The sequence below is a fragment of the Sminthopsis crassicaudata genome, chromosome X (genome assembly GCF_048593235.1).
Source record: "Sminthopsis crassicaudata isolate SCR6 chromosome X, ASM4859323v1, whole genome shotgun sequence".
Taxonomy (NCBI): Eukaryota; Metazoa; Chordata; class Mammalia; order Dasyuromorphia; family Dasyuridae; genus Sminthopsis; species Sminthopsis crassicaudata.
In genome coordinates, this window is record NC_133623.1 from 47,408,733 (window position 1) to 47,420,994 (window position 12,262).

At 47.7% G+C, this 12,262-nt stretch overlaps 1 protein-coding gene across 16 annotated transcripts in view; it reads left to right on the forward strand.

Moving 5' to 3' along the window:
• Positions 1 to 12,262, forward strand: part of ENOX2 (ecto-NOX disulfide-thiol exchanger 2) — a 273,360-nt gene that overhangs the window by 16,901 nt on the left and 244,197 nt on the right. For 3 of the 16 annotated variants that reach the window (XM_074278299.1, XM_074278303.1, XM_074278305.1), the window contains exon 1: positions 8,624 to 8,990. The exons of 11 other annotated variants lie outside the window; for them this stretch is intronic. In XM_074278299.1, coding sequence (XP_074134400.1) covers positions 8,969 to 8,990 — 22 coding nt within the window. In that variant the 5' untranslated portion in view covers positions 8,624 to 8,968. Of the gene's footprint in view, positions 1 to 8,599; positions 8,991 to 12,262 lie in introns of those variants that run through there. 2 more of the 16 variants (XM_074278301.1, XM_074278302.1) reach the window with 1 other exon arrangement.

Consider the following 12,262-nt stretch of genomic DNA (forward strand, 5'->3'; position numbering starts at 1 on the left):
TGGCCCTCTCTGAACCCCATCATGGGCTGTTTCAATGAGGATAGCTATTTGGAACATTGCTTATTTTATGACTCTCTAAGCTTCTGGAAAGAGAGGCAGTGATGGTTGTTCCTGAAGATGTTCATGCTGAGCCTGAGGCTCCTTTCTCTTCCACACTAAGCTTGCCTACTTTTTCTCCGCCCATGGGCAGAAGGAAGCCAGATGGTGTTTTTAAAAGGCAACGGGGAGAGGAATTGAGATCGGGACTGGACTTAGAAGCTCATTGTTAAGGGAAGTCCCAGATGAGGGAACCCCTTCCAACAGTGGCCAGGATGCCATGCTGCCTACTTACGGTCGAGTCAAGGCTCCTTCCCAGCACGAGCTCTGTAGTCTGCAACTTATGCTGTATATGTGATGTTTGTACATAGATGTTTACATGTTTCTTCTCCTCTCCTATTAGACTGTAAGAACTTTGAGGACAAGGACTTTTTTTCTTTCTTTTTCTCTTCATCCCTCAGCATGGTGCCTGAGTACCTAGTAGGAGCTTAATAAATGCTTGTTGACTTGACTCCTACTTGGCACCCCAGAGGAGCTTAATAAATGCTTGTTGACTTGACTCCTACTTGGCACCCCAGAGGAGCTTAATAAATGCTCGTTGACTTGACTCCTACTTGGCACCCCAGAGGAGCTTAATAAATGCTCGTTGACTTGACTCCTACTTGGCACCCCAGAGGAGCTTAATAAATGCTCGTTGACTTGACTCCTACTTGGCACCCCAGAGGAGCTTAATAAATGCTCGTTGACTTGACTGCTACTTGGCACCCCAGAGGAGCTTAATAAATGCTCGTTGACTTGACTGCTACTTGGCACCCCAGAGGAGCTTAATAAATGCTCGTTGACTTGACTGCTACTTGGCACCCCAGAGGAGCTTAATAAATGCTCGTTGACTTGACTGCTACTTGGCACCCCAGAGGAGCTTAATAAATGCTCGTTGACTTGACTGCTACTTGGCACCCCAGAGGAGCTTAATAAATGCTCGTTGACTTGACTGCTACTTGGCACCCCAGAGGAGCTTAATAAATGCTTGTTGACTTGACTGCTACTTGGCACCCCAGAGGAGCTTAATAAATGCTCATTGACTTGACTGCTACTTGGCACCCCATAGGGACTCCTTGCATTTGCATTGGCTGCCCCATTCCTGAGCCTGTTATTTATGAAATGCTCCCATTCCTCACTCCAGCCTCTTTGCTTCCCCAGCTTCCTTTAAGACTCTCCTTCTCCAGAAGGCCTTTCCCAGGCCCCCAACTGCTAGTGCCTTCCCCTTTGAGATTGCCTTCCATCTCTTTATTCTCTGTTACACATACAGAGTTCTTTCTGTGCTGTGAGCTCTTTGTTGCCCCCTTCTCCCCCCCCCATACTTAGCCGGGCACATAGGAAATGCTCCTTGACTGTTGCCCGTCTGACTCTGTGGGCCTCTGGTTGATCAGGCCCAATGATTGGGCACAGAACAATTGTAATTGCCTTTGAATAGACATTAAAAACACTGACTTCTGGACAAAGGGGTTTGCCACCTAAGAGTTAATAATTGTTCTTTGTCCATACTCAGAAGTCTTTTGATTTCTTGGGTGTGGCCATTGCCTTGTACACACATTGAAGGTGGGGGGGCAGTGAAGAGAGGAAACTCTGGACTGGGAAGGAGGAAAGCCTGGGTTCAAAGCTTGTGTCTCTCACTAACCACGTGATCCCGGGTAAATCCCTTAATCTCTCTGGGCCTCAGTTTCCTATCTCTAAACTGGGACTACTACTGGTAGTGCTGGCCTCCCCTTCTCATTGAGGGGCTCCAAGGAGCCATTTGTGTGACGTTCCTTCTGCATATTGTGGGGCACTACTGAAATGTCAGTTACTAAAGATCTCCCCAAACAGTTGTACCAGCCAATGCTATGGGGCCAGCCTGGCTAGGACGGCTGTTCCTGGGCTTGTGCTCCCCTGGCATGGCCTGTGGGAATAAACCCCTCCGTGTCCCACTTGAGCACGAGAGAGAGGTCTGGGAACTATGGCTGATATTTCCATAATGCTTTGTAGTATAGGGACGGATTTCTCTCAAACAACCCCCATGAGATAGGAAGAGCAGCAGCCATTATTTCCTCAAATTTACAGTCAGGGAAACTGAGTCTTAGAGAGGAGATGGTCACATAGCTACAGAGAGGATTAGACCCAGATCACATGGCTAGTCCCTCCCAGAGATGGGTCTAGAGACTCCTTTCTTCTTGTCACACAGCCTCAGTCAGGGGCTCCCAGTTCAGTTCATATTGCTAGAGGCAGTAGGATAGATGCAGTGGCTAGAGCAATGCACTAAGAGTCAGAAGACCTGCCACTTACTATCTGGCTGACCTCAGGCGAGTCTCTTCCAGACTTCAGCCTCAGTTTCCTCATCTGTCAAATAAAGGAGTTAGACCAAATATCATAGCTAGATGGTCCTAGACAGCTTCCTTTCCTTCACTGGGCCTCATTTTCCATTTCTTTAGAAACAGGAGACGGGATAAATGATCTTAGAGGGCCCTAGAAGCTTAGGATTTCCAGCCCTCTGGGAATTTAGTCTCTTAGACTCAAAAGACTGGGGCCTGACCAAGGGAGATTCATTTGCATAGATCAGTCAGGTTGGATGATGGTTTCTGGGAAGGCACTGGCAAGCTCCGTGCTTGGGTTTGGCTGCCCGCAATCAGGATAATGGAGACATTGCAGCATTGTGTTTTTACCCAGGATGCTCAGATGCTTTTCTTTCAGCTCTTGCTAATCTGTCTAGAAGCTGCTGCTTCCATCTCCCACTACCTCATGGGACATAGTGGCAGTCATGTTTGCCATCTGAGCCTCTTCTTACTTTGGAAAGAAAAGAAGGCAACAACAAAGCCTTCGGTTTGGGTCCTTTTTTCTGTAGTTTGAATGGTCCTTCTGAGGAAACTTGGGAAAAATTGGAAGTTGGCCCTTGGATTTGTTCCTTTCCTGTCAATGGGAGTTTGTCTTCCCTGACTTTCCTCCTGTGCTCTGCTTCCCTGGGTTTATCCCTTGTCCATGGCAGAGAGAAGCAGTGAGGGCCTCTGGGCAAATGGCTCAATTCCTCCAGTGAGGACTATTAGTCTGTCTGCAAGCACCTACTGACCGTGGGCCCAGACTCTAGGGGCACAAAGGACAGGGTCTATTCTCTAGGAGTTTAGTTCTACTGGGAGGATGCAACATATTCACAGATAAGTCGAATATAGTGTATACCCAAAATAAAGCGCCAGCAGCGGGGGGCCGATGGAGGGAGCTCGGACAGTCTGGGCAAAAGCACAGAGGGAGGAAAGTGCAGTGTTGTATATGGGGCACAGTAAGTAGGCACATTTGGAATGTGGCACACTTGATAGGGCAGAATAAGAGCGTATATTTGTGTCGCAAGAACTCTAGGAGGTGGTTAGGAAAAGTGCTGCTTGCCCCATTTGGTAGATGAGGAGACTGAGTCTCAGAGGGGCTGTTACTTGCTCGGGGTCTCCCAGCTAGTGAAATAGGAGAACTGATCCTTGAATCCGGGTCTTCTGGCTCCAGTCTCAGTACAGGAAAATATTCTCTAAGACAAGCAGTAAGAGAGCCAGTTTAGTGTCCCTCCTTGGAATAGGACCTGGAAGAGTTGAAATAACAATGATGATATTAACAGCTAATATTTCTAGAGCACTTTTTGAGCTTTGCAAAATATCCCCCTTTTGCAGATGGGGAAACGGAGACAGGCAGTGGTACCACTCTAAGGCACGATCCCTAACTCAGAGCATCCTCGCTCTAGCACTGCACTGTGTCACTTAGCTGCCTTCCAAGCTCCTCTCTTATCCTAAAGGCAGTGGGGAGCCAATGAAACCTTTGGAGCAGAGAAGGGGCTTTCAAATGCTTTCAGGATTAGAAGTATCTGGGCTATGGCCCTTTTTACAGTTTGCTGAGTCACATGATGGGATTTCAGAGAAGAGAAAAGGACCCAAGCCCTTAAGGTTTCTTCTTCCTCTGCTTCTTTGATAATAAAAGAAAGAAGGCAGCCCAGCAGTGGGAAGAGGCCTGGGTCCTCAATTTGGATGCAGGCTCTTTGGCTAATTAAGCAAGGACCTTGAGCAGCCCACTTCCCTTCTCTGGGACTCAATTTTCAGATCTGTAAAATGAAAGGGTTGCATTAGAGGATTTCCAAGACACTCTCTGGGCAGCTAGTGGCACAGTGCATAGTGTGCCGAGCCTGGACTTGGGAAGAATCCTTTTCCCGAATTCAAATCTGACTTCAGACTTTGAATTGATCACACTGACTCTGGGAAAGTTCCTTCACCCTATTTGCCTCAGTTTCCTCATCTGTAAAATGAGCTGGTGAAGGATACTCCAGTTTTTCTGCCAAGAAAACCCCAAAAGGGGTCATGAAGAGTCAGAGACTGAAACTAAGGGGAGACCCTCTCTAGCTCCAAATCCTATAATTCTAGAAACCCCTGAAGGACTTGTAGTACAGAGGTACCCAACACTAGAATTCTGGCCATGGATTGATGAATTCACTGGCTGTGGCAGCCCCTAAAACTAAGAAAAACAGAAAAAGTCTGAGTCCTTTGCTCCCATCCTTGCCTTTCCATGGTGAAGGTGATGGCAGCCCCTGAATGCTTGTAAAGACAGCCCAATGGGTCAAGCCTCATACTACCTGCAGACCAGGAGACCTTTCAGACTTGGGGGCCCGTGGACACATTGCAAGGAGTCCCTGACCCCAAAGGAGAAAACAATGACAATGTGCTTTTTTTACTTACCCCAAATCAAAGGGTAACACTCCTGTCAATTCTTTCCAAATGGGATTCTGAGTAGGGCTCCCCGGGTTTTGCCAGGCTGCTAGAAGGGCCCAGGATCGGAACCTTTGCTCTTGGTTGTTCAGAACATCCACAGCTGTAGGAGTTTTCCACGGGAGCTCTTTGTCTATTGGCAGACACACTCTTCAATGAAGGGAAATCCATTCAATATTGCTGTTCTTGAGACAAATGAGACTAACAGACAAAGGGAAGTGGCTGCTAATGGCAACATGGCTCCCAGACCGTTCTTGGGGAGGCCGACCAAGGGGGTGGGGTGGGTCTGGCTTCATCATGAGCCCAAAGGTGCAAAGCTGCACGATCCCATCAGCTATAATGCGAGCAAGAATCGGAGGTCAGATTTCTCTGCTGGCTCAAGACGGCAGTGTTTACTTAGTTACTGAGTGCCTAGAGTGTGCTCCTTCCTCACCTCTTTCTCAGAAGTCCTCATCTCCTTCCAGACTGGTCTCCCCTCCCCTCTTTCCCCAGCTCCACCTCCTTGGGAAGCTTTTTTTTTTTTTTTTTTAGCTCTTTCTCCCCTCCCTGCCTATACGTCTACTCTGTATAGACATATTTATATGCGGTTTTTTTTCCCTATGGAATATAAGCGATTTCATCTTTTGTCTTGGTATTCTCAGGACTGAGCCTGGCACATCAAAGGGGCTTAATCTAGTGCTTGTTGATTTTGTTGATGAAGATGGAGGCGTAGAGGTTTAAAGACCTGTTCAAGATCATGTAGCTAATCACCGTCAGAAGCAGGATGCGAGACTCTCTCCCCGTCCCTGCTCCTTTACATTTACAAAGTACATTCGCTGCCATGTTCTCCTTTGGTTCTTCCCGGCAACAATGACAGATGGGCAGTTCAAGTGGTCTTATCTCCATTTAATAGATTAGGAAGCTGAGGGGCAGACAGGTAACTTCCCCAGAGTCACAAAGCTAGTAAATGTTGTTGAGTTGTACCCGACTCTTCGGGACCCTATTTGTGGTTTTCTTGGGAAAGAGACTGGAGTGCTTTGCCATTTCCTAGTCCAGCTCATTTTACAGATGAGAGAACTGAGGCAAGCAAGGTTAAGTGACATAGCCCTCCAATACCATCCTGGGCTTTTCTTGGCAAAGATACTAGAGTGGTTTGCCATTTTCTTCTCCGCGGCATTAAGGCAGAGATTTGCCCGGGGTCACATAGTAAGTGTCATAGGTCTCTGTTGAGCTTTGGCTCCTAGCCCTGTGTTCTACCTACATCTGGAATGGCTCCTGATGCCCCAGTATGCCAACCAAGCATGGGGCTTTTTCTTTTACGTCATAACCACCTACCCTCCTCTTCAAGGAGAAAGTGGGGGTGGAACAGTTGGAGAAAAGACCACAATAGCATGGAAGGACTTCAGCATATCTCTGTGGGAACAAATCAAGTACTATTCCTGTATATTTGGAATACTTTGGACCTCCAGTCTCTGTATATTTTTGAAAAGAAGGACCAGATTGCTGTCAGATTGTAATCCCTGAATTCTCTGGGATTTAGGTCCCCCCATCATGCCATTGTTTTTCCATAGATGTTCCTGGGACTTTTCAGGGGTAGCAGTGAGCCTCCTTAAATGCCACGGGGCGGTTGTCGTTCCTAGCCATAGGAAGGGGGCTGACTACTTGCTAGAGGCCACAGATGGCACTCTACAAGGCCAAGGGGATTTGACATGTGATCCTGCTCTCGGAGCCCCCACCATTGCTGTTGGCCACTTCCAAGTTGGCTTGTGGATCCAGATCCACACTTGGGTAACCACTGTGCAGATGGAAAGTGGGCGTGTGGGGCTTGGCCGGCACCAGTGGTCCTGAAGCACTGCCTGGATCACTTAGTGCCCCAGGTGTGCCCTCCCCAGGAGTTCATGTGCTAAAATTGTGTCCCGGCTCAGGCCAGCTGGTCACTGTATATATAGTATCAAGGCAGCCTGGGGCTGCACAAAACAAGGCTTTGACTTTTTTTTTTTTAAACTCCTGACTTGAGATCCAGCAAATCGGAGCCAGAGCAAAACACGATGGAGTACCTGGGCAAAGTTAATGTACCAGAGAGGGCCGAGCTTGGCCATAGATACAGTTTCTGGCGGGAGGGCTCACATTTATCACTTAGTCGGTGGAGGACCCAACATCTCCATAAGTAAATGATGAGGCTTTCTGGAAATGGTGCAAGTAGGTGATAACAGCGGTTTTGCTTACTCACCACTCCCTTTGACCTAGCTTGCTGTAGCATTCTGTCTCTTGAAGACTTGCAGCCACCGGCTGAAAGGGGTGACATAATATTGTCCCATTTTATGGAGGAGGAGAGTAAGTCCCAGGGAGACTCACTTAGGATTTCAGAGTCGGAATCCTGTACTTTTTCTGCTGTATTGTGGCCAGCCTGTGTGACCATATTTGTGAAATTGTGTATTCCCTTCCTTTCTCACCCACACCCCTTCTCCACTTGCCAATTCTGCCTTTGTTAAAGGGATCTTCGATGCTAGTTCACAGTCTGAGGAATAGACATAGTGATTTAAAGTATACAAAGAGCTTTCACATACATTTTCATGTTGTGGAGTACAATGGCAGAGCTGAAAAGGCATCTCGGGCTTTTTCTGGACAGCCCTCTGATTTTATACATGAGAAAACTGAGGACAGAGAGGGGAGAAAACTGACATATCCAAGACCACAGAGCTAATACCAACAAAAGAACTAAGACTCAAATCCAGGGCTCCGACCTCCTCATTCCTTGCCTTTTTTTTTTTTTTTTTTAACCATATCCTGTTGTTTCATGTTTGTATAGAACCCTAGATCTAGAGTTAGACTAGAACATCAGTGATGGTGGCTAGAAGCCATCAAGACTAACTCCTTTTTACAGATGAGGAAACTGAGGTAGAGAGAGGTTATTCCAGTTGCTTCTTTAGCATCTTCGTATCTGGTACTTTCTGTTTTGAAAAATCTCCCATGGTCGAAGTGGAACTGCCTATCACATCAGGAAGGCCAGATGCTTGGGGAACGGTCCTTTGGTCCCAGACTGTGCCAAGCGGAGAAGCTGGTAGGAAACATGCTATTATCTCTGGCTAGCAAATCAGGAAACGGAGTCACTGATTGCCAAGTGCCTTACTGAAGGTCCCCCGGAGAGCGAGGGAGTTAGGGGTAGGAGGGTGGGAGGATGGAGATGGCTGAGCTTTTCATCTTGAGTTTTAGGGCTTTGCTTTATGGGTGCTGAGGTTTGTCCTCTGCTTTTAAACATTAAGTGACCAGTGTGAGCTACTGACCGGAGGTATGAGAAGCGTACCCGGGGAACAGCTCTGGGGCTGAAGAGTTGGCCCACGATAATCAGCAGCTTACCTTTTTTATTGAGAGGTGCCAAGTCCAATCAACTTTAATATCTTTATAGCCCCCCTCCTTTTTTTTTTTGTTTTTGTTTTTGTTTTTGTTTTCAGCCTTTTAAGTAGAATTCTTCAGGGAAAATCAACCAATTTTCTTTCTGCATGTTGCTTTCTCAAGAACAAAGGTGGCCGGGGGACAGAAGGAAGAGGAGGGGTCACTTTGCCTCCTGCCCTGTGAGTGTGGGCAAGCCTGATTTTTGTTTGGGGCTGGGAGCTAAGATTTCTTCCAAGGCATGCAAATCGGGAAGTTCTGATTTGTCAACTGCAGCCTGTTTCTTTAGGCACTGATGTATGAAATCCCTTACGAATTCTCCGATGAACACACTGCTAATTGCATCTCCACCTGCTCTCCAGCCTCCTCCCCCCTTCTCCCCCCCCCTCCCGAGGCAGCCTATAAATGTCCGTCTTTTGGAGATGGATGGTGACACATGCAGGATCAGCGATTCATAAAAGCTCGTTCCAGCCCTTGTCTTCAAGGCTCCTGGATTTCCCCCTGACTGCTTTTGTGTAAGTGTAGTAGAAGTGGCGTCAGAATCCACCACCCTTCTTTCTCTTGCTCGAGCTCAGTAGCTCGGCTGGATCGAGGCTCCACAGAAGCGTCGGATCCGAGCTGAATTGTGGTGGTGGTAGGGGTGTGTATCGGTGTCTGGGTGTACCTTGGGGTGCGTGTGTACACACGTGTGCTCGTGCTAGGGGGTCAGGGTGCTGTCTAGCTCTTCTTTTGGTGGGGGGAGCAGGATAGCTGGCCAGAGAATCTGCTGTGGACTAGTTTCCCCGAAGATCGAGGCGATGTTCCTGGTTCAGTACACAGGTACAGTATGTGCTCTTGATTTTGCCAAAATATTTCCCTTTTTCCCCAGAGGGCATCCCTCCTTTCTTTGCTCCAGGTGACCTGGACAGAAGGCTAAACGCTAGGGTTATAACGATCTGGTCACAATTGCTGCGGAAAGCTCGCCTGTCCCCGGCCACGGCATCCGGAACAGATGCCTTGTTTAAATTCTGGGTTTCTGGTGGCACACCCCCCCCCCCCCCCCGTACCTTAATTGTGCACGCTTCTCTGCCGTAGCCTTGTATTGAATTTCTCCCGTCTTATAGCTGCAACTGGTAGTAGTAGGTGGTACCCTGAGAAGTTTGCACAAAAGCCTCGATGCTTCGGCATCCAAAGGTAATATCGAAGCACTTCTGGCTGTCAGGTTGGTTTTATTTCTTCTTGGGTTTTCTAACTCCTTGGGTTTGCTAATTGATTGCTATAAATGTGGAATACATTTTAGAGCAGATGAACTTGGAACCGGAACAACTCCGGAACACATCTGTAGCATAGATTTATTTCTCTCTCCTCGTGAAACATGAGAAGAAGAAAGGTTGGCTTTGGTGTTGTGATGGGGAGAAGGCTGGGCTTTGGGGCTGAAGACTCTGTTTATTATTGTGTGGGGGAATATCCATCTGGGCCTCAGTTTCCCCTGTGTGAAATGAGGTGCTTGGGCTGGTTGCTTCCTAAGTTTCCTTTCCAACTAAGTTCAAGGAGTCTTACGGTGAGAGCAGAAAGCGAATAGCCCCGAACTTTGTGTTTTGACATATGTGGTGGGTGTATCCCTACGGGGCTCTGGGTTTTTTTTTCCCAAGCTTCTAGGGACCAGGTGGTCTTTAGAAGTAGAGAAACCAAAGGTTCTTTGGAAGAACGTTTGGCACTTTAAAAGACTCAAAGGATTTGCGGGGTCCCTTTCTCCCCAAGGGAGTCCTAGCAAGTTTGGCTTTTCTTGATGTTCAGTCCTTATCTCCAGCTGTTCGGATAATGTTCAGTATCTTTTATTCTATAGAAACTGTTTACCCCCCCCTCTCCCACCACTACCACCTCTTCCTGTCTCATAGGGCTCAAATATTGCATTCATAGCTTAACAGCTCCCAGATCACTTTCTGTTTGGATGACTGACTTGATGGGTGATTTCCCTCCTCATTAATTGGACAGCATGCGGGTGATGTGGAGAGGAGTTTGACTGACAATATTTCAAGGTTACTCTTAAGAGCCTACAGTGAACCCCAGCGCCTGGACCAGCAGCTGCTGAGTGGAATTGTGTGCAATTAAAGTGACAGTGGGACTGTGTCGCCTCCGGCACAGTCAATTGGTTTGAATTTACAGCATTGGTTTGGTCGTTGGCCATCGGTCGCCTTGTTTTACCAAGCATTAGAGAATCTTGCTGGTTCCATGTTGGGGCCGGGGAGGGGTGTCGCCTTATTTTTCTCCACATTTAACTCTACAAAAGCCACCTGTACTTTTTAATGCGAGAGGCAAAAGAGGGTTTTCTGCTCTTTTTAAAGAAGTGTTTCCTTCTCAACCCTCCTCCCCCACCCCTCCCCCAAAATAAAGAGATAAAACCTAAATGAACACATTGTCCAGGACTACACGTTTATGGTTTTTATGTGGGTGTGTTCTTGGTCTGTGTTCTTAATGGCGAGATTGCTAATGTTGATAGTTTTACTTCTGCTGCTGGAAAAGGGAAAAGCAGTGCCATATAGTGCATAGAAGGCATGGAAAAAAGGGAGAGGAGTGGTTAACAGAATATGTGCATGTGTGTGTGTGAGAGAGACAGAGGGGCAGAGAGACAGAGAGGAGGGAGGAAGGGAGAGAACAGAGAGGAGGGAGGGAGAGAGCAAAGAGGGAGGGAGGGAGAGAGCAAAGAGGGAAGGAGGGAGAGAGCAAAGAGGGAAGGAGGGAGACAACAGAGAGGGAGGGAGTGAGAGAGCAAAGAGGGAGGGAGGGAGAGAGCAAAGAGGGAGGGAGGGAGAGAGCAAAGAGGGAAGGAGGGAGGAAGAGAGCAGAGAGGGAGGGAGGGAGAGAGAGAACAGAGGGAGGGAGGGAGACAACAGAGAGGGAGGGAGGGAGGGAGAGAGCAAAGAGGGAAGGAGGGAGGAAGAGAGCAGAGAGGGAGGGAGGGAGGGAGAGAGAGAAAACAGAGAGGTAGGGAGGGAGAGAATAGAGAGGGAGGGAAGGAGGGAGAGAGAGAACAGAGAGTTAGGGAGGGAGACAACGGGGAGGGAGACAACAGAGAGGGAGGGAAGAAGACAACAGAGAGGGAGGGAGGAAGGGAGAGAGGGAGAAGATATGGTCACAGGATCTGAGTTTGAATCCTATTGCATACATACTGCCTGAGACCTGGAGGGCTCCATCAGTTCATTTTTGGGAGCCTCCCTTCTTCATGTGTATCTCTGAGATACTTTCCAACTCTAAACCTATGTTCCCATGAAAATAAAAGTGGGACATGCTTTTAGGACCTCTTTAAAAGAAGCCCTTTACCTGTGTTCAGATCATGCTACTGATACAGACTGGCTACATGATCCCCAGCAAATCATGTCTGCCTCAATGCAAGTCTAAGAATAAGTAAAAGGAAATGCCTCAATCTGCATTGATAGAAAGGACTTCCACAGTGGGAATTCCTTATATGGATGAAATCACTGATTTGGGTAAAAAATAAACAGTAGGGATGTAGGGACTTGGTTCAGTACAGAAACCATCAAGCTACTAACGCAGAGAGTGGAATGGGCATAGGAGCTTGAGGGAGGTCTTGTTTGACAGCTGCTTTGCTCACTAACTGGGGAATCTTGGATGAGCCCCCCCATTTTGTTCCCTGGGTCTCATCTTTCTCTTCTCTCCTGTGAGAGGGTTGGAATGGATGCTACAGGTCCTTCCTTTCTGGTTCTAAAATTCTTCCAGGGATGTTAAGTAGATAGGCGTGGTTTTTCAATGGAAAATCCTTTGTGATTTTTATCTATCAGAAAACCAGTCTTGAAAAGCTGACATGTTGCTACCTCCTGGTTTGTTTATTGTGTGTGTGTGTGGGGGGGGGGTTTCCTGGCTGTATAATGGGATCTAGAGTTATTGTAACTTAATTTCAAACCAGAAATGATGAGCCACAATTTTGTTGACTTTATTCAAAAGCCAGGCCCTTGTTTTGGGACAGTAGATGTAGCGGCAGGCATTCTATACAGTGCCTCAAGGTCTCCAGCCGTCAGAACTGCTATGAGGACCGAGGTCTTACGGTCCAGGGGTTCTGGCCACTGTGCCACACTGCTTTCTAGAATCTTGCA